This window comes from Ambystoma mexicanum, chromosome 14, assembly GCF_040938575.1.
Source record: "Ambystoma mexicanum isolate Mex_15411 chromosome 14, UKY_AmexF1_1, whole genome shotgun sequence".
Classification (NCBI taxonomy): Eukaryota; Metazoa; Chordata; class Amphibia; order Caudata; family Ambystomatidae; genus Ambystoma; species Ambystoma mexicanum.
The window spans coordinates 108,448,998-108,470,475 of record NC_090940.1 but is presented as its reverse complement, the minus strand read 5'-3'; the positions used below and the strand labels follow the sequence as shown (position 1 = coordinate 108,470,475).

General features: G+C 46.9%; 1 protein-coding gene across 4 annotated transcripts in view; it reads right to left on the bottom strand.

Moving 5' to 3' along the window:
- Positions 1-21,478, bottom strand: part of PAPLN (papilin, proteoglycan like sulfated glycoprotein) — a 1,044,076-nt gene that overhangs the window by 100,655 nt on the left and 921,943 nt on the right. For all 4 annotated transcript variants that reach the window (XM_069638639.1, XM_069638640.1, XM_069638642.1 and 1 more), the window contains one exon: positions 13,957-14,084. In XM_069638639.1, coding sequence (XP_069494740.1) covers positions 13,957-14,084 — 128 coding nt within the window. The remainder of the gene's footprint in view (positions 1-13,956; positions 14,085-21,478) is intronic.

Genomic DNA, 21,478 nt, shown 5'->3' with positions numbered 1-21,478 from the left:
TTTCTTCCCGATCTAGCGCTACCGTCCCCTTTTGGCACGAGAATCTCCGGTCGAAAAGGGATACGCACGGTGAGCCGGCTCCGGGAGGCTGGCCGCCAACGGCGACCGGTACACTAAGAAGTGCGCACTCAAAAGAGAGGGGGTACGGGATCCCAGTTGCAAAATCCCCTTTGAGTACCGCTCGCCGGAGCCGGGGCTGACTGTTGAGCTGACGGCGACACTGCCTGGACGGACCCAGTTTCGGAGACTATCGGTTCAAGACGGGCACGTGAGTTGAGTGCGAGCGACTGTAAAGGGAGTGGGGAAAGAAGTGTAGGACAGGGAACGAAGAGAGGGTACGCAGATCTACTAAGGATCATTCTAAAATGTCCTTGCTTTTTCTTCGCATATGGCCATTAGGATTAAGAGGTGAATAAGAGATAAAAGTGACGGGAACCTAGCTCCGAAAGGGGGTGGAAGGCGGCGCCGCATAGTGCTATCTTGACTCGTACTGGGAATATATAAATAAGTGGAATATAAGAGAAAAAGTGTTCAGCAAAAGGGGGCACTGAGAATATATTAGAAACCACTATTACTTCTTTTCTTTTTCTTTAGGGTTAGGGGGAAAAATAAATGTGAGATTAGTACAAAGCTAAGGGGGAAAGTAAGAGGGAGAGAGTCCTACTACAAGAGGGAAGAGGAGACCAATACATATATATACATATGCGCATCTATATATTGGAATAAGAAGGATAGGGACAGCCGGCTAGGGAGGAAAGGGAGGGCAGCTTGAATTGTGAACAGAGTGTTACTGGGAGGTGTGTGCACCTCGTATGTGTCAGATGACAAGTTGATGTTGTAAGTGTGTAAACTGGCTATAAATGTACAGAAATGGAATGGTCATGGTAAGTGTGACCGGATAGGATTTCTGTTGAAGAGATAAAACGACAAGGGGGAGTGAGTGTGTGCCTATTTTGGTTTCCGGGTCGATGTTGTCAAAATAACTGATGGTTTGCTCTTGTATGTGCCCCCCCAAAGAGAAGAGAATAGCGACTGTGTATAGCCAGTTGTGTATTGCGCAGGGAGGGCGCAGAGCACAGAGGAGCCCGTTATTGACTGTGAGGTAAAAAAAAAAAAACGAAAATAATATTGGTAAGAGGTTTACATTGTAATTGTGGACACACAGATAGAAACAAGCTCTAGGGGAACACACAAGATGGGGGCCGAGACACCCTTATCGCACATTTGTAAGAACTTACCAGGCTACGCGGAGCGGATTAAGAAATATCATGACCAATGGGTGACCGAGTTAAAGGGGGAGGGGTTACCTCAGATTTGGCCCGAGGGAGGGTCATTTGATAAAAGTGTTCTGGATACGGTGGCCACATGCATTTTTCTAAAGTACAAGGGGAAGCAGTTGCAGAATAGGAGAGAAGTATTAGATCTTTGGAGGTTATTTGAGGAGATACCACCTCCTAAAGCACCAGCGTTAAATCCTGACCTCCCGTCCACCACCGCCAATCCATTGATGATACAGAAAGATGTTAACGAAACATCAAGTGTAGCGCCACCAATAGAGGTAATAAGTTTGTACCCGATATTAAACAAGCCTGTGCCCGCAGAAGGGTACAGTGACCCCACTTACGTACCTCCCCCGACAGCTACTACACCCCACCGGCCCACGGCACCCCCGCCATATGAAAGCACAAGGGAGCAAGCCCAGGCAGGTACACAAAGGGTAGACATAGAGAAGCTTACAGATGATTTACAATCAAGACTTTCGATAGCAAAAGATGAGCTCTCAAGGATAAAAGACATATGCGAACGAACAGCATTCGATGCAACTAGACCAGGGCGTACGTCTAGAGCGCCAGGTGAAAATAGAAAGCCTGAAGAGGGGTGGAAAAAGGGCGAGATCCTGTTCAGAATTGAGGAAGAACCGACACGAATAATAGAAGTAGGGACACGAGAGGGAGATGTTGATAACGAAGAAAGGCTTGTGGGGATTAGAGAGGAATTACTATGTGATATAAGGGACGAGTTAGAAGAAAGCGACAGGTTGAGTATGGCGATGGGAGGGGGAAGCGAAGGGGAGGAAGGTACATGTTCGATGAGAACATTGGACGATGAGTGGACGGGGCGATTGAGGAACAGGGTGGGGAAAATGGCATCACTGGGTACATCAGCGGTCAAACCGGGTCCAGATGGAACGACAAAAGGAAGGCTACAGCTCCCATTGATACATAGGGGAGGAGGGAGGCCTAACTATATCCCATGGGCTCAAATGGATAAAGCCAATCTACTAAAGTTATTGCCCCCGTTGTCAGGAGGGGCAAGCAAGTGGATATACGCCTTTGAGAAGCACACTGCCGGGGTACCCCTAGCAATAGGAGACGTGAAGAGCTTGCTCGTCTCAGCGGTGGGGGATCAGGCCGAGAGAGTATGGGTTAAGGCCGGTTTCCCGGGAGTAACACTAGACTGCGACCGCCATGATGGAGCCTCCTTTAACACAGTGCGTGCAAGGGTGTGGGATGCCTTGCGGGAAACATTCCCGGACACGCCAGACTTACAGTCAGTAATGCAGTGTACAATGAATGATGGGGAGGAGGCTATGGATTACATTTTTCGGGTCCAAGAGATGTGGAGAGCAGAAACGGGTACGCCCTGGTATCAATCGACATCCTTATTCTATTTTATTATAAAAAGAGGGCTCCCCAAAGAAGTGCAAAAGGCGCTCGATAAGATAGCTGGTATTGAAGCAAAGGGGTGGCCTGAGATCCAAAGCATAATAGTACACCATTGTAAGAGAATAAAGGAACGGGAGAAGGAAGTGGCACAGAAGAGATTGGCGGATGAAGCAAAGCTAGTGCAGACAAAGTTGGTGAAGGTCGCAGCGGCTGTAGCCGCACTCCCCCACTGCAGGGAGGGAGATGAGGAGGAGGAGGGGCTGACAGCAATACAAGGAAGAGTGGCAACTAATTGGGCAGGAGCAGGACAGCGGCAGTGGAACGAGCAGGAACAAGGTGGAGGTCCGCAGTGGCAAGAGTGGACCCCTCGAGGGGGACGAGGTGGGTACAGGGGCCGAAGGGGAGGTGGAGCGGGATACGGAGGAATGGGAGGAAATGGATGGCAGGGCCCTAGAGGTGCGCAAGGGAGTTGCTGGAACTGCGGAAGATGGGGGCATTACTCTAGGGAGTGCAGAACCAGGCCCAACAATGGGTTCCAAGAAGGAGGACAGTATGGCCACCCCCACCCGGGGAGCCCATACGGTCTTCCCATGGGACAGCAACAACCGAGAAACCCAGGACAAGGTAACACTGAGCAGCAGCAGGGGCCCCAGTATAGAACACAGGCCCACCCACAAAATAATGACAATATGGAATACACGCCAGGCAACCCTTTCGCAATAACAGCAAACGGAGCCCCTGCACCAGCACCCTACAACGGCATGTCAGTGGTTTCAGGAAGTGTCTTTAATCAGGGGGGGGGGGCGATGAGACATCCCGCATAGGACAGCCCACAGAGAACACTTGCGTGTCCAGTTCTATCTACAACCTACAATGCTGCAGAGGAACCATTGGTTGGGGCGCAGATAGGAGACAAGCAGTTCATATTCATGGTTGATTCGGGAGCGGAGAAATCATGTATCAGGGAGGGCCGGTTCCCGTTATCTAACAGGAAGTTAGAGACGCAGGGGTTCTCTGGGGCTGTAATTGAAGTTCCTTACACAGAAGCATTGGCTGTAATAGTGGGGGGTAAAACTGTAAGGGCACCCTTACTGTATTACGAACATTCACCCATAAATTTATTAGGGAGGGATCTCCTAAGCAAACTTAACATGACCATATCATTCACTGAGAGAGGTATAGTGTGCTCTACACCCGGGATATGCCCCTTGCGTGCAATGTTGGTAGTGCAAGCCTACACGACCACACTGGAAGTACGAGGATTACCAGAAAATGAGGAAATGTTTATTGAAGGGCTAAAGACATTGGCCCTCATAATTCCAGAGCTAAGAAGAATGAACTGGAGGATTCCAGCGGAATTCCTCTTCCGTCCCATAGTGTGCCCTGACACCGCACCCGGAGCAGTGGTACCGTTAGACTTGCACGCTGTACAGGTATCAGCAAAAAGAATTGCTGTGATTGGAGTGGATAGGGAAGGATGTGAGTGGCGCACAGTACTGTGTACAAATGCCAACATCGCCCTACGAGAGGTAACAGATGAGGATCTCTTCTCAGACACAGAAGGGGATGGTGAGATAGTAATGGAAATAGCGATGCCCTGTGACATTTTGATTCAAGCCAGGGAAACCCCCGTCCAACTGATGGCAGTGGTAGGAGCACCACCGTCATTCTTTGATGACGACATGAGGCTCGTACCAAATAATTTGTGGACAACAGGCCCCCATGATGTAGGGCTGTTGCATGGAGTACAACCTGTGGTAATAAAACTAAAGCAAGGAGCGATTTTACCCCGAGTAAAACAGTATCCATTGTCCCGTGAGGCAGAAGAAGGGATAAAAGAGACCATCAATGCACTATTAGCACAAGGAATAATAGTGCCCTCGACCTCCCCATGTAACACATGCATTTATCCAATTAAAAAAGCAAAAGGAGGATCTTGGAGGATGATACAGGACTTACGCCCCCTAAACGATGTAATACAGAATGAGTTCCCTTTGGTCCCGAACCCTGCATCCATATTATGCAGCATTCCGAAGTTGGCATCACATTTCACAGTAGTGGATTTGAAAAACGCATTTTTCTCAATACCCCTTGCCGAAGAGAGTAGATACCTTATAGCATTTACACTAGGGGGGAAAAGGTATGAACACTGCAGACTACCACAGGGATACTGTGAGAGCCCGAGCATATTCAACCGCATATTGCATGAAGACTTGGGAAACCTATCAGTTGTGAGTACAATCATTCAGTACGTAGACGACTTGTTAGTGTGTGCACAAGACGAACAAGTATGTAGAAAGGATTCAACAACGCTCCTGACACTATTGGCCAACAGGGGGTACAAGGTAGATAAGGAGAAATTACAGTACTGCCTGACAGAGGTCTTATACCTGGGACAGCTGATATCCAAAGATGGAAAAAGAATAATTCCCGACAGGGCAGAAGCGATAAGGTCAGTAGCGGAACCCACAACAGTAAAAGAGATGCAGAAATTCTTGGGAAAGTGCAACTATTGCCGAGCATGGATATTAGATTATGCAGCATACACCAGACCCCTACTGCAAGCACTTAAAGAAGCACAACAGGACAATAAAAAGATTGAATGGTCAGAAGAGATGAGTACGTCATTTCAATCATTAAAAAGGTTAATTTCAAGCGCTCCAGTGCTAGCCAACCCTGATTATGGACGCAAATTTTACCTATTCTCACACTGCAAGGGAACACTCATGACAGCTGTTCTGACACAAAAGACGTCCTTAGGACACAAGCCTTTGGCTTACTATAGTGGCACTTTGGATGCCGTAATGCAAGGCCATTTCGCGTGCGAGCAATCGCTCGCTGCAGCCGCGTTCGCGATTGAGAAAAGTGCCACAATAGTAATGGGTTGCCCAGTAACATTGTTTGTGGAACATTCATTGTTTGCAATACTTGAGAGGTCAAAAAGCACACTAACAACACAGCGGGCAACAGCATATGAAATAATATTGTCCAGCACCAACATCCATGTGGTAAGATGCAAAACAGTAAACCCCGCGACATTCATTTCAGAAACCTGCACATTAGAGGACATACAAGACCACGATTGCGCAACCTATACAGGAGAAAGAGAGGGGGACACAGTGGTGTGTGAGAACGCTCTGAGCGAGGGGGAAGTGTACTTCGTGGATGGGTCTGCATCGATTGATGTGGACACGGGAGAAAAGCATGTTGGGATGGCGGTGGTGAGATTAGAAGACGGTGAGTATGAAACACTAGTGCAGTACCGCCTCCCATCACATTACTCCGCACAAGCAGCAGAATTGATTGCGCTCATAGAAGCGTTACATGCAGCAAAAGGTTGCGCAGTAACCATATACACGGACTCAGCTTACATGACAACAACAGTGCATGGAGGTCTAGCAAGATGGGGGCGGAGGGGATTTCGGCGGGCAGACGGAACACCAGTACAGCATGCAGAATTGTTGAAAGAATTAATTGAGGCCCTACAAAACCCTACTGCAGTGGCAATAGTTAAGTGCCAAGCACATACGTCCAACACAGACGTTGTGTCTTTGGGAAACGCGGCAGCGGATGCTGCCGCCAAGGAGGCCTCCTATTTTCAGAAATATGAAGCAGGTGAGTACATGATGAAGCACAAAGCGAACGAAGAGCCCCCAGAAGGGTACAATATGATGCCCATATCCCAAATACTAGAATTGCAGGACGGGGCTAGTGAAGACGAAAAGTTGATGTGGACAAAACGAGGGTGCAGCAAGTCGGGAACAGACTTATTGTGGCGGCAAAATAACTCAGGAAAGTTAGTGATGCCAATGAAGCTACTAGAAATTGCGTTCCAGCAACTACACTTCCCTGCGCACAATACCAAACAGCACATTGCAGCCGAAATACAAGAAGAATGGTACGTACCCTGTCTCCAGGAGCACGTATCTCGATTAGCAATGGAATGCACAACATTTCAGATCTACAATTCAGGAATGACATTACGAACACTCCGGGGAACTATCCCAAAACCCATTGGCCCATTCAGAGAGCTGCATATTGATTATGCAGACATGGGGGAAAGGTGTAATGGCGCACGGTACATGATCGTGGTTGTGTGCCCATTTTCAAGGTGGGTGGAAGCAGGTCCGTGTGCACGACCTGATGCCAAGAGCGCTGCGAAATTCCTAGTGAGGGAAGTGTTCCCGCGCTGGGGGATTTGTGACGTAATCCGCTCAGACAACGGCACACACTTTGTGAAGGAACTCTTCAAGGAGGTGACAACATTATTGGGAATAAAACATAAATTGTGTTCGATTTATCATCCCCAAAGTAATGGCGTAGTAGAAAAGATGAACGGACTGTTAAAGGGCAGGCTATCAAAACTATGCTTTTCATTGAAGAAGAATTGGATCTACTGTCTGCCCCTTGCGTTATTTGAACTGAGAAATCAGCCGAGTAAAGATCACCATTTGTCCCCGCACGAAATCGTGACTGGGAGACGAATGCACACGGCACACTCTCCACTGCGCGAACACTCAGATGCACACAGGAGCGCTGCGATATTGGGAGAAGAATTCACAGACTATTTGAAAAAATTGACAAGGGCAGCGTGCGCAATATCAAAGCAGCTCTCCCCACCCCTCACTAGGGAGGAGGAGAACATAACAGGGTCTGTGACAGAGCCCGAGCAACAGCTACAGCTAATGCCGGGCGAATTAATATATGTCAGGAGTTTTGTGCGTCGATGGAATGCTCCACGGTTCCACGGCCCATACGAAGTAGTGTTCTGCACGCCCACAGCTGTAAAAGTAAAGGGTTTGCGTTACTGGATACACTTGACAGATGTGCGAAGAGCATATAGCAATGTGCGAGAGGAGGCAGAAGAGGAGGCACAAACAACAGCAACAGATGCAACTGAACGAAATGAATGATTATTAACTTGTGTATGTGCGTCAGCAATGAACGTAAATGAGAAAGTGATTGATAAAATATACCTGTATTTTCTTTCGTATATTAAAAAAAAAAATAATAATAATAATGATAATAAGGGGGGTTTTTGTTTGGAATTATATGTGATTAATGAATTGATCAAATTATGATATGTCGATACCCTTATCTGTGAATACCCTCCCCTGCAACCCTCCCCGCTTCCCTTACCCGTCAACGTATATATTGGCACTAACGGTGCCAACAACAATGTTTACACACATGCACTTAATGCACTTTTATATCTCAAACAGGAACTACCATGGCATCTAACAGGCAGCCTGCAACGGATAGAATTAGTAGAATGAGAGAATTAATAACTGAGAGATGCATATATTCGTATGAGTGCGGATTATCTGTGTGTATTACGTTTTTTATGTTAATGTTTGGTCTGGTTACATATTGGTTTGTAGCGTTCATCTCTATCGAGATGAACGAGGGGGGAGGGATTAACAGCACTGGGATTAACAGCACCACTGGGACCAATGTAACTGCAAGTGCCAATATGAGGGAAGGTGATTTTCTGGTATGGGATGGAACTAAACTTGTATGGGGTTATCACACCACACCATCCAATACTGTCATATCTGAAAAGAAAGGGCCACAGGGTGAAATGCAAAACAACACAATGTCCCCACCTGGGATGCAAAGGTTTAATGCTCGCAGTTTAAAAGACCGAAACCCATCTGCTATATCATGGTTGTACAATACGCCTACCAGTCAACCAGCCCCCGTCTTAAAAAACAACCTGCAAGATAAAGTAAAAGACGAAAATGAAAAAATGCTAGCAGCACACGAAATATTATACGAGGATTGGGCCAAGGGGGGCGGGAATGAGAAAGGGGGGTCTATTCTTTCCCTCGCCCAGGAGGCTGGGAAGTACATGAGGAATAAGAACAACAGATGGAGAAGGGACACCGGGAGGGGGAGATATGATGAGTATTATGGGTTAGGATTAGATAAAATGGAAGACCCACGACACCCCCACCAGACAAATAAGTGGTATGCGGATATGAGTGCCACCGCAAAACAAACAACAAATGAAAGCTGTTATGTGTGCTCCCTCATTCCTCATGCTTCAGGGACACCCAAAGTACTATTACCCAAAGAGTTGCCAATTGTGGATGCCCAATGTCTCCTTCATCTCACGTTATGCAGGATTAAGAACACCTTCCAGGCACATGAAGTTACTTTTAAAATGATGCAGAACGAAAAAACTTGCTACTCAAAACCAGTAGGGGTGGTATGCCTGGAGGAACCATTTTTTGTAATACAGGGGACACTTTTTTTCAGACAACAAATGGAAGGATGAAGAAGTAATGTTTAAAGTTGAAGCATTGAGAGGTGTGGCGCCAGAAAAACTGCAGTGGATAGAAGAAAACGTGCACACCAGTATGGAAGGAACACATTTCAAAACTAACCTGGGTAACTGCCATTGAAAAACCCTTCAAACTACAAAGCGAAATAGACTATGAACTATGTTTCAAAGGAGAGGGGAAAACCGCAATGGGAACAAATAAGAACTGTAACAAGACCCTCACCATCCCAGATCTGAGAAAAGGGACAGCGGCCCTGATGGACATGTACTGGGTATGCGGCAATCAGGCATACCTGCACCTTCCCCCGTCATGGAGTGGCAGCTGCTCAATGGCCACTCTGCACTCAGCCCTAATGGTAATACCAGAAAGCCACATTGATGGAAGCAAAAGGACACAGGAACGCATACAACAGAGTGCAGCCCAGCCGACTACAGAATCACAAATGTATGTCCTGTCTTCCGGAAACAAGGGAGAGGTGCTGACCCGTAACAAAAGAGCATCAAATTACATATCAAAGGCATCATCAGAACTGTTGGCTCAGATCCCAGACAGATATCGATTATTTAGCTCAGCAGAAACATTCTTCGCATCACTCGTCTCAAGTGTCCAAGCAAGGGCAAACGCAAAATGGCTCCAGATAACACGATGGGAACTGATACAACTGGCTAATGACACTGAAGAGGGGTTTAACGTGATCAAGGTGGAACTAAGGGCTTTACGGCTGATGACAATGCAAAACCGGTATGTCTTGGACCTGTTGACGGCGATGGACGGAGGTGTTTGCCGAAAAATCGGAAGTGCCTGCTGCACTTTCGTACCTTCCGAAGATGCTGAAAACGGCTCCCTGTCCCATGTGATCGAAGCAGTGCACAACCTAGGAGAAAGATGGAAGGCGGAGCAGAAGACAGTACATGGTTCAATGACCTTTTCTCCTGGGTCCCCTCATGGCTTGGAGTAACTATGACATTTTTGATGCCAGCTGTGGTGTTCCTCCTCTTTATTTTTTGCCTGTGCCAGGTGGGTCTTCGATGTTGTGTTTACGCAGTGCCTAATGGTGCAATGATGATGGTGACAATGGGCAACACCCGGGGTACAATGCAAGCCACGCAGGAAGTACAGGTACAAACAGGGACTGATGACACACCTAGGTATCAACTAGTGCCTAGGTACCACGACAAGGACATTATAGACAAACTATGGCACACCACCATCAGAGAACCACGCATACTAGAATGGTATGAGGAGGTATGGGTAGACTTGGAAGGAGACAGCGGATGTATATACCTGACCTGTACCCCAGATGAATATGCTAGGAGGGGTGAGTGCTTAAGGGGGGGTGTGCAGAGCCTGGATGCCCATAAAAGGCACACCAGCATGGGATGAGGCAGTTATGAACGAAGAAGAGTGCAGGAGATTGAATGAGTTAAAGAATTTGTTACTTAAGTAACGAAAGGGGGGAAATGTAGGGGAGGACTGGTCCAAAAGACCCTCCTCGCCCACGTCTTCTCCCCAGGTGAGGGCCATGGCTCATTGGGCGTCCCCTCATACCACCCGGGCCCAAGTGGTGGAGGGTCCACCTGCTGACGACATTGCCCACACGTATCGATTTCCCACATATATTGAAATTAGCTAGGCCCAGAAACCATTTTCGCCTACCAAGGATGGGGTGAGCTCAGCGCACTGTAGCGCGGCCCCCACCCTCGGAGGGTTTCAATTATCCCTGTTGCCGCAGCTCCCTGGCAGATCCGCTGCAAGCACATTCCCACAAGCAAGACGGACATGAGCTAGCACAATACACTGACACTGTAACATTTCACCGTCCGCAGTGTATCACTGCTCCCAGAATGGCCCGGTCGGCAGGGCCTGGGTGATGGGAAGGTCTGCAGAACGGTCCTCTGATGGAAGAGGAAAAGTACCCAGATACAAATGTAAAAAACTACTTGTTGTATTCTCTCCATGCAAACCATTTATACCAAAGATACCTGTAGAATTGTGTAGTTAGTGTACATAACACCAGCCATGAAGGACCCATACCCCTACAGGGGTGTGCAAATGACAAAAGCATTCCAGGGGAGTGGTCCTTAGATGTATCATTAAAAACCGTACACCCCGCGGTCCTGCGCCATACCTGAACTAATGCTGCTACAGTACACAAGAAGACGAGTGTAACCATGCAGGGGGCACCTGTGAGAGGTGTGCGAGAATGTACTCGCCACGTGTGTATGTTCAACGCCCCTTGCTTAACCGCCACCGTCACATACGGTGGCAGGTCATTTTCTGTGTGCTGCACCAACCGTAATGCTACCTCATTTATTGCAAGATGTATATGCATATAGTTAAATGCTGTGATTGTTGAAATATAGCGTACTAATAAGGCACTCAGACTGAATATAACTGAAATGCGTTCAGCAAAGTGAAATGTGCGTTCTCAAATAATTCATACAAATATTATACAGTGTTCTAATGATTGTAAATGTTTACACCTCCAAAGAACCGGCAAACACGTGAGGAAGATACCTTTGCAAAAATGTGCAAGGCCATTCCCCTCCCACCCTGCGAAGACTGCCAAAAGCATGAGAACAGAGGCCCGCGCCGCGCTGCCCCACCTCCCCCAACCAGACTGGAGCCGCTCCACAGATGCGCAGCCCCCCTTTGCAGCACCGAAGGTCACGGGCCGCCACCTTCATTATTTACAGCATAGCAGTAAACCTCGGCCTGAACCCACACTTCCAAAGGCGCCCCCTCGTAAACCCCACAACCCACCAGATCATCCTAGACTTATGGCCCTGTGCAATGAGGACACCCAACACTGTGGCAACACACAGCGGCACATTTATAACCACATCTAACAAGACAGGGAGACGTGTACCGTCCGTCCCATGCCCCAAAGCTTAGCCCCTCAACCTATGGCACCGGTCAACAGGACGCTGGTAACCATGCCCTGATGAATGACCATTAGACCCCTCACAAGGTGCATTCCTCCTGTGTTGCATTGACCTGTAGAATAACCTATTGGAAGATTTACTAAAAGAAGATAATAATGCAATGACTGAATGACTGCGGTGTGCATGGCCTAGGGCAAAGAAGTCAGGAAAAGACATTCATCTCTGACACTGGCCGCGAAGGCACAACAACACCGCCCGGATGAACTCTGCCAACCTGTCAGGCCCAGCCCTACCCACGAGGCTGACCAGTGACGTTCTTCAGCCACGACCAACCACCTCGCAGCAGCACCTATAGCTAGTCATCGCCACCCAATCCCATCGAACTTGTGCCCCCTATAGTATGTAGGTTCTCATGACGTTTTTTGTAAATATATACGCCTGTCTTTGCTATTGTCAGACAGAGCGCTCTCGGAGTTTGCAGAGTTCTTTGCATGCCCTATTCTGATTGATAAACTCCCATTTAAGCTCACCCGCACTCTGTCTTGGCCTTATTCCCTACTTGGGAGAGTCCTTCATTGTCTCTCATTGCGGGGAGGATCGTGCTGGCTGGGGACGCGTGCCTTCACCAAACCTGGTGGTATCACGATGTAGGTTACAAGAGTACTTTCAGACTTATTAGTTACTTGAAAACTTACAAACTTATTGGTTGCATGGTTGAAGTGCTTAGTTGGTTTACATAATGATTGAGTCCAGGGTACAGATTACATGATAGACAGAATTAGAGCATAGATAATGTAGAACGTTTGATAAAAACGAGCATGTTCCATACAGTGTCCATACAGTTGCAGGAGTAGTTACATAATGATAGAGTCCAGGGTGCAGATAACATGATAGACAGAATTTAGAACATAGATAATGTAAAACATTTGGTAATAAAAGAGAAATGTTCCATACATTGTAAGCCGTATGGTTAGAATTTATTGAAAAGCCAGATTTTTAATAATTTCTTGAATTGTTGGTGGGAGGGCTCATTGCATAAGTTGACTGGGAGTGAGTTCCAGATTCTGGGGGCTGCTATAGGGAAGTTGGAGCTACCTGTTCTGGAGTAGGTGTACGTTGGAGCTGGGTCTGAGTGTTCTGGCTACTGTTTTGAGTGTGAGGCATTGGTTAAGGTAGATATGAGTATTAGAGGTGACACATTTATGTGTGATGGTGAGTGTTTTGTGAAGTATTCTAGCTTGTATAGGCAGCCAGTCTCCTGTACTGTGATATGTGATCCTTTCTATTAATACCTAGCGCTGCTCTCTGGGCTTTATTCTGTAATAGTTGCATTTTATTTATGTTTTTCTTGGAGGTCCCTAGTAGGAGTATATTGCAGTAGTCTATTTTGGCCAGTAGACTATCTTGAGTAGGGGTTTGATCTCTCTCCTCCGCAGGAGCCTCCCTCTGGAATGGCCTCCATGCTCCTCTCAAGCTTGAGCCGGATCTCCTTAAGTTCCAGAAGCTTCTCAAGACCCTCCTTTTCTCTTCTTCCGTCACTTTCCCCTCCCCTGCTAACACCCCCGTCTGCCGCAGTGACTGGCTGCCTGGATCCCTCTAAATTCTACAGGGTAGCCGGCCCCTAGCCCAGTCCACCCCCCTCCTCGCACTTAACATATGGACCCTCTCACCCTGCACCTCATGCAATCCCTGGCACTTGCCCTCCTGGTCTCCCCTTAGCAGTCACCTAGCTCCTGTGGCCCTCTTTCTCCCCTCTACCCCCCCTTCAATTGAACTCCATACTCTCTACTCTGCACCTCCTGTCCCACCCTTGCACCCTACACTTCGCCCTACCGGCACCCTCCCACCCCCACTCTCTCCCTTGCACTTCTTGTTACTGCACTTGAACGATCCAAATGTCACAAGGCCTAGTAGGACCATTATTGTTATCTTTCACCCTTACTCCCACACCCTTTAATATCTTGTAACACCTTGAAACACCATTTATTTATTTTTATAAACGCCTTACACATATCTAATAAAATAAATGTCTTCATATCATGTGAAATGTTCCCTTTCAAGACTTCCTGACATGTGACATATACAGAAAGAGCTAACAGCAAAGTAAGCGTAACCTACCTTGAACTTTAAGCTGTATCTGCCTGAAATGGCCATCATTTCCACTGGAGGAGGCACATGTGTAGAAGCCGGCATCCTCTGCATGGACCCGACTAATCAGAAGGGAGCCGTCTGCTTGCTGCCTGTGTCTAGTAGCATAAGACAAGCTTTGCTCAGTACATGGCACGCTAGGAGCTAATGCATTGGTCTTACCCAAATGAAGATGTATTGTGGATCTGATTGCTTACAACAATGCAAAGCACATCATTTGAGCAGATACAAGTCAATGGTTTTTATATTTAGTTTCATAAAAATAACACAAGTTTGTTAACATGCCAATGTTCTGCAATTTTACACTAATCCAAACATCTCATTTCTTTTGTTTAGTCCGGCTGTGTTGTCACTTTAGGAAGATGTTTCTGGACTGACAGGAATTACATTGGTTAGGAATTGAAGAAGTGATTACAACAAAACCCCATAACAAATATCTCACCACGATTCCTGAAGTTAAATAACAAAAACAATTGAGGTATTTTACTGAAGTCAGGAATAAGGTAAGCATTAGGCAAACTAGTGCTCATGAAAATATGTATGCTTTTGGCAGTCCTGCAGGCACTTCCCGCGCCGCCTCCCTCCCCACACAATACTCACACGAACCCAAACACACATATAAACTCAACACACACAAACGCAGCACACACACAAACACTTATCCATTCTCCCCTGATGCTGCTTCTGGTTACTCGCATGCCTGTAAGCCCTTGTACGCACTCATAGAGCGGTCTTTCTAAATCAGTCTTTTTTCAATTCGTTGAATACAAAAATACCTTTTGACTGAAGACCCATCTATGGTGGTAAACTGTCTTTACAGGTAGCTCCCTTCATGTTATGTTATGTTACTTTGCATTTATATAGCGCCTTATGTATCATTGGTATGATCTCAAAGCGCTGGTAGGTCGAACGCCCTCGGGAACCGTAGTTCAAGTCAGTTGAGAGAGAGATGGTCATAAGGTGCGTGGGTGCACCGGATATGTGTGCAGCCAGTGTGGCAGTTGCATGATAGCTGCTTCTTAGCGGTAGGTGTGGTGGTTGGGAGGTCAGTTATATGTGTTCATTCTGGGGGTTGACGCCCAGACTGTTTTCCTGCTGCGTTAGACCTGAGGAGAACGCTTTAGCTGGCTGTGTGTGCTCAGCTTGGTGTGTTTAATTAGGATGATGAGGAGTATGTGGCAGGTGTTAGTATGAGAACAGCTATACCGAATGTGTCATAGTATCGCTGTGTTCTATTTCAGTGGTGGTGTATAGGAGAGAGTAAGCGTGGTATTGTGATATGGTGGTTATCAGTAAGGCGCTTGAGATCGAGCATTCCATCAGTACCATCTATTCCATCTGTTTTATTCACTCTGTCTGTTCATTCCACTTCTTCTGTTCATATGTTTCGACTGGTTCGACTGGTTTGTCATTTAATTTACTAGTCTTTCCATCCATTCCATCACTCGAACCTTCATCCACATAAACTAGTCTATCCATTCCGTGGTTCCATTTCATCCTTCCTATCTGTTTAGAGTGTTCCATCCATCCAATTCATTCGATCTGCTCTGTGTGTTCCACTCACTCGATTAGTTACATCTGCTCAATCCGTTCCATCCGTTTCCTTCACTATATCTGTTCCATCCACTCCATCTGTTTCGTCCATTCCATCTGTTCTATCCACTCCATCTGTTCACTCCATCTGTTCTATCAGTTCTATTCGTTCCATTTGCTCTATCTCTTCCATCCACTCCATCTGTTCTGTCCACTCCATCTGTTCTATCGACTTCATCTGTTCTATCCATTCCATCTGTTCCATCCACTCCTATCGGCTCTATTTGTTTCATCTGCTCTATCCGTTTCATCCATTCCAGCTTTTCCAACCACTACATCTTTTCCATCCACTCCATCTGTTCCATCCACTATCTGTTCCAGGGGAGTGGCTAGGTCTGGAAAAGATCCGGGGCTAAGCTAATGTCCAGGCTGTCAGGACTCGGGGCTAGCTAGTCTTTTGGCTGTAGCTCCTGAGCTTCTATCCGGGGCTACAGCCAAAAGATCCGGGGCTATAGCCCCCTCAGCCCCCCCCTAGCAACGCCCCTGATCTGTTCCATCCACTATCTGTTCCATCCACTCCATCTGTTCTATACACTCCATCTGTTTAATCAACTCCATCTGTACCGTCTACTGTAACCATTTAATCCACTGCATCCGTTCCATCCACTTGATTTGTTCCATTTGTTTCATCTGTTAAAGCTACTCATCTTTTCCATCTGTTCAATCTGCTCGTTCGTCGCATCCGTTCGATCCACTCATCCGTTTTATCTGTTCGATCCTTACCATCCACTCCGTTTGTTCCATCCGTTCCATCCGCCCCATACATTTAATCCGCTCCATCCACTCCATCCGCTCATTCCGTTCCATCAAACTCCATCTGTTCCATCCGTTCCATCCACTTCATCGGTTCGATCCACTACATCCGTTCCATCTACATCAACCGTTCTATCTACTCCTTTCATTCCATTTTCTCCTTCTGTACTGTTCGTTCCTTCCATTCCTTCACGCCTTTCGTTCCATCCATTCCTTTTGTTCCAATTTGTCCGTCTGTTCTATCCACTCCGCCTGTTCCATCCGTTCTTTCTGCTCCATCCGTTCCATCCCCTCCATTCGTTCCATCCACTCCATTCGTTCCATCCCCTCCATTCGTTACATCCACTCTACTTGTTTCATCCATTCTATTTGTTTTATCTACTGCATCCGTTTTATCTAATGATTCCGTTCTATCCACTGCATCCATTCTATCCATTTTATCTGTACCATCCATTTCATCCGTTCTGTCACTTCATCATTTCTATCCACTTCAACCCCCTTTTTTTTCTCTTCTTCAGTTCTAGCCAAGTTATTCTTCTATTCCATCCAGTTTTTCCCATTCCAGCCACTTCTTCCGTTTTATTCACTTCTTTCGGTTCATATACTTCATTCCTGTTCCACTCACTTCTTCCATTCAATCCACTTCCTTCCATTCCACACACTTCCTTCCGTTCCACCCACTTCTTCCGATCCACCCACTTCATTCCGTTCCACCCACTTCATTCCGTTCCACCCACTTCGTCCGTTCCATCCACTTCATCCGTTCCATCCACTTCATCCGTTTCATTCGCTCCATCCACTTCATTCGTTTCATCCACTTCATCCACTGCATCCATTTCATCAACTGCATCCGTTTCATCGACTGCATCCGTTTCATCCACTGCATTTGTTTCATCCACTGCATCCGTTTCATCCCTTTCATCCACTTCATTCGTTCTACTCAGTTTAACTGTTTTATTTGCACTGGCAGTTTTAGTTTTCTATTTTCTCGATTGGGTCTCTACGCTGGATTGTTATTTTTGATTCAGCAACCTAGGGTTTTTGTTTATTGTGGCTGTTTATACTGTTTGTGTTAAGAGTCAATTTTTAAGGGAAGAGCCACGTTTTCAGTAATTTGCGGAAAAACATGAGGTCTTCGGTGAGTCGGAAGGGGGGTGGAAGTGAGCTCCACAGCGTGGGGGCCAAGGCTGAGAAAGATGATCCACCTAACCTGACTGTGTTGGTTTTTGTTATCACTAGGAGGCGGGCAGAGCTGGATCTTAGAGTGTGCGGTGGATGGTAAGGTTTTAGTTTGTCCTGAAGGTATTGAGGTCCGGTTTTATGCATTGCTCGGTGAGAGATGCATAAGGTTTTGAAGGTCACCCTTCGAGCAACGGGGAGCCAGTGGAGAGTTTTGAGAGCTGGAGAGGTGTGATTTCCTGGGCCAAGTTCTAATAGCAGTTTGCTGCAGCATTTTGTGTTCTTTGTAGTTTAGTCAGGTGGAATGCTTGGACTCCGAGGTAGAGGGGGTTTGCATAGTCCAGTCTTGACATTACAATTGATTGGACCACGGCAAGTCTGTTGGGAAAGGAGAGGTATGGAAAAATGCGCCTAAGAATTTTGAGGTGGTAGTGGCAGGACTTAGAGACGGTGTTGACTTGGTGCGAGAGGGTAAGGTGAGAGTCGAGAGTGCATACAAGGTTTTTTACTGAGGATGTCATGGAGTTGCCCATGGATGGCGGCCAGGTTAGAGGGTGCGGGAGAAGTTTGGTGTTGCCACACACCATGATTTTGGTTTTGGAGGGGTTTAAAAGGAGGTGGTTTGTGGTCATCCAGAGATCAATGTCAAGGAGGCAGGCAGCAAGGTCGGGCTGGCAGCTGTGTAATGAGTTATGGAGTTTTAGGATTAGTTGGGTGTTGTCGGCGTAGTTGTAGCACAGGATATTGTGCGTGCGTATTATTCGTGGGAGGGTGGACATATATAGGTTGAACAGGAGGGCTGATAAGCATGCTCCTTGTGGAACTCTGGTATTGACTGGTCGGGCTGCGGAGGCGAAGGAGGAAAGTAGGGTTATTTGGTTCCTATTGTTGAGGAAGGATGCAATCCACTTAAGAGCGTTTCCCCGGATTCCTACGGAGTGGAGGCGGTCGAGGAGGATTGAGTGGTTGATTGTGTCGAAGGCGGCAGATAGGTCAAGAAGGATTAGTGCAGCGCATCCCGCAGAGTCTGCAGTGTTTTTTAGGTCATCCCAGATTGATGTCAGGGTGGTTTCGGTTCCGTGTCGGGGTCTGAAAACTGACTGAGCGGGGTCTAGGAGATTGATGGCTTCGAAAAAGGCATTTAGTTGGGAGTAGGCGGTTCGGTCGATGAGTTTGGCAAGGAACCTGGTGTTTTTGGGGTCGAGGGATTTTTTTTTTTTAGAAGGGGCTTTACATGATCAGTTCTGAACACGTCGGGAAAAGTTCCCGAGGAGAGGGAGTCGTTTATGATGGTTCTCGCATATTCTCCTGCGCAGGTGGATGCAAATATTTCTTTGAGGGTTGAGGCTGGGCAGGGGTCTAGTGGGGAGCCGGATGGTTTCCGGGCAGAGAGAAGTTTGAGAAATTGGTCAGTTGATATTGATGTGAAAGAGTCAAAAGTCGGTTGGGTTGGAGTTGCAGGCGGTGGGTTGGCAGGTGGGGAGGGTGGGTTGGGTGGTGGGTGCAAGAGGGCCAGTTTGTTGGTTAGAGAATTTGTCCTCTTGAGAGCAAAAGTGTAGAAGTGGGGAGAGAGTGAGTCGCAGAGAGATTGAGATGGGGCCGATTGGGTGGTGGTACATGATGGTTTGGTGAATTCAGAGATGATTTTGTGGAGTTCCTTGCTGGGGTTTTCACAGTTCAGGATTCGAGAGTTGTAATGGGCTTTTTTTGCTTTCCAGATTTCGGCTTTGTAGTGGCGATGGTGCTGGGCCAAGGTGGATCTGCTCAGGGTGGTTTTGTCTCTCCGCCATTTGCTTTCGAGGGATTTATATAGTTGTTTTGCAGTCTTCAGTTCTGGTGTAAACCATCTTGGAAAAGGGCCATGGCGAGTGGATGGTTGGCAAGTGGGGGTGAGTGGGATTAATGAGGTATTGAGCCATGAGTCAAAGGCGTCAGAGGTTAGGAGTTCATTGCGAGGGGAGGTAGGTGGAGGAGACTGAAGGAGCGCCTCGGCTAGGTAGGGAAGGATTTTTCGTTTCTTCCAGCATTTGCATAGATTTGGGGTTTCTGGTTTGGGTGGGGGAGGGGGGCGGGTGAGCGGATGCTGAAAGGGACAATGAAGTGATCGGACCAGATGATAGTGGTGGGGGGGTGTAGGTGTATCTGGTAGTGGGAGCTGAAGATGGCATCAAGGGTGTGTCCTTTATAGTGAGTTGGGCTGTTTATGTGGGTATGGAGGTTTATCGCGTCTAGGCAGTCGACCAGAGAGTGAGTCATAGGGTTGGTGGGGATGTCAAGCCAGATATTGAAATCTCCTAGAACAGTGAGTTTGGGATGGTTTAATTGGATGGTGGCTATTGAATCGCAGAGGTTGCTTGAGAATCCCAAAGATCGGACGTAAGATTTTCAGGAGATTTAGTTGTATATGGCTAGACATCTTTGCCTTGAAGGAAACAACTTTTCGTACCTCTATTGCGCATTGGATTCCTTATGCTGGCTTGTGGTTAGCACAAAAATTGTCCTTTATTGTCCCCTTATCCCCTGGGGTTTCTACATCTGGCAAGAGCAAATGGTCTCTACTTTCACCTTTCAACCTGGGGCTTTAAAGGCAAGGCCGCAAGTAACAGGGGTTGTCGAGAATCCTGGCTATCTCTGTCCAGCCCTACAGGGTTATTTATATTCATCGATAGGGTTCTCTGCATGCCTGGTGTATTCTAAGGAGATTTAGAACTTTGGAATATGAAGCCACTCAGGTTTTGCAACCTGTTTAGAATGATTTCAAAGTAGTTTTTTCAGTCTCTACACTTATGGTCCAGTGGACACAGACTAAGGGTTTTGTAAGCAATGGGAATAGTCCATCACATTAAGTCCTATGCAAATCAGTTACTTTGCAGTTTCGAGTTACTAGGGCCTGCTCAGTTGCCTCTTCTCCTGCAATATACCCTTAATATTCTTCCGTTCAAGATACTATTCTTGATCAAGATAACCTCACCTAGGAGTGGGGCAACAGGATATTCTCCTCTTGCACAAGCCATTCGAAGGTTCCAAGCATGTCAATACTAAATGATAACCATTCTTTCAGCATTTTACTTAAAACTGGGAATTGTCTTTTCTATTCTTTTCTATAATCGTTCTTCTCATAAGGATACCCTCCTGAATACCTTGAATGTGCAAATGAACACCCAGACACAGATCCACAAATGCAAAACTCTTGTGTTTCTTTTGATTGAACAATGAAGGGGGTTGTATGTACTGTTTATTGATGCTCAGCTGTTCTATTCAGCTGCAGATTGTTACTGCCTACTCTGGCGAATGTTGTGTTTCTCCCGTAGGTCGAGAGTTGGGCGACAAGGGGAATGGTTGCTTCTTGCACAGAGGAAATAGGGGTTTGCACTTTAAATATCTGGCAATCCCTTTTATCTTCAATTTTAGTGATAGATTTTAGTTGTTGGATACAAATGCTGCACAATTTGGGCTCGGGGATATTCACACACTTTCTCGCTGAAGTTGGTCACTACACTGTTCAATAACCCCACAGTGTGCATTTGACTTCTTGTCTCGTGGTTATTAATGCTTTATTGGGGAAGTAGTTATCACTTTTGTCCTTAGGACTGGGATGAGAAAGAGCTACAAGGTGGTAATCATTTAATTGCCTAGTAGTAACTTCCATTATTATGTGTTAAATCTTTCCCATGACAGTATTGCAGACCCATCTGCCCCCCCACCCCCTCCTTTGCTTTGTGGCCTGCTTAGATAAACTGCACAGGAAGCACCATTTCTTAGGCTCTCTTTTTTGTAGGCTTGTGGAAGGCGGGAGCTGTTTATATTTTTTTGGGTGGGTGAGGAGTGCCCTCCAGTTCCCAGCTTCATTCACCTTTACAGCCCAATGCAATTAAGGCAGCCAAGAACCAAGACTCTTCCATTACCAGTTGGTTCAACCGCAGTCAGGGGCCCGGAGGATAGCCAGTAATGTGGCATTTTTAGTGGG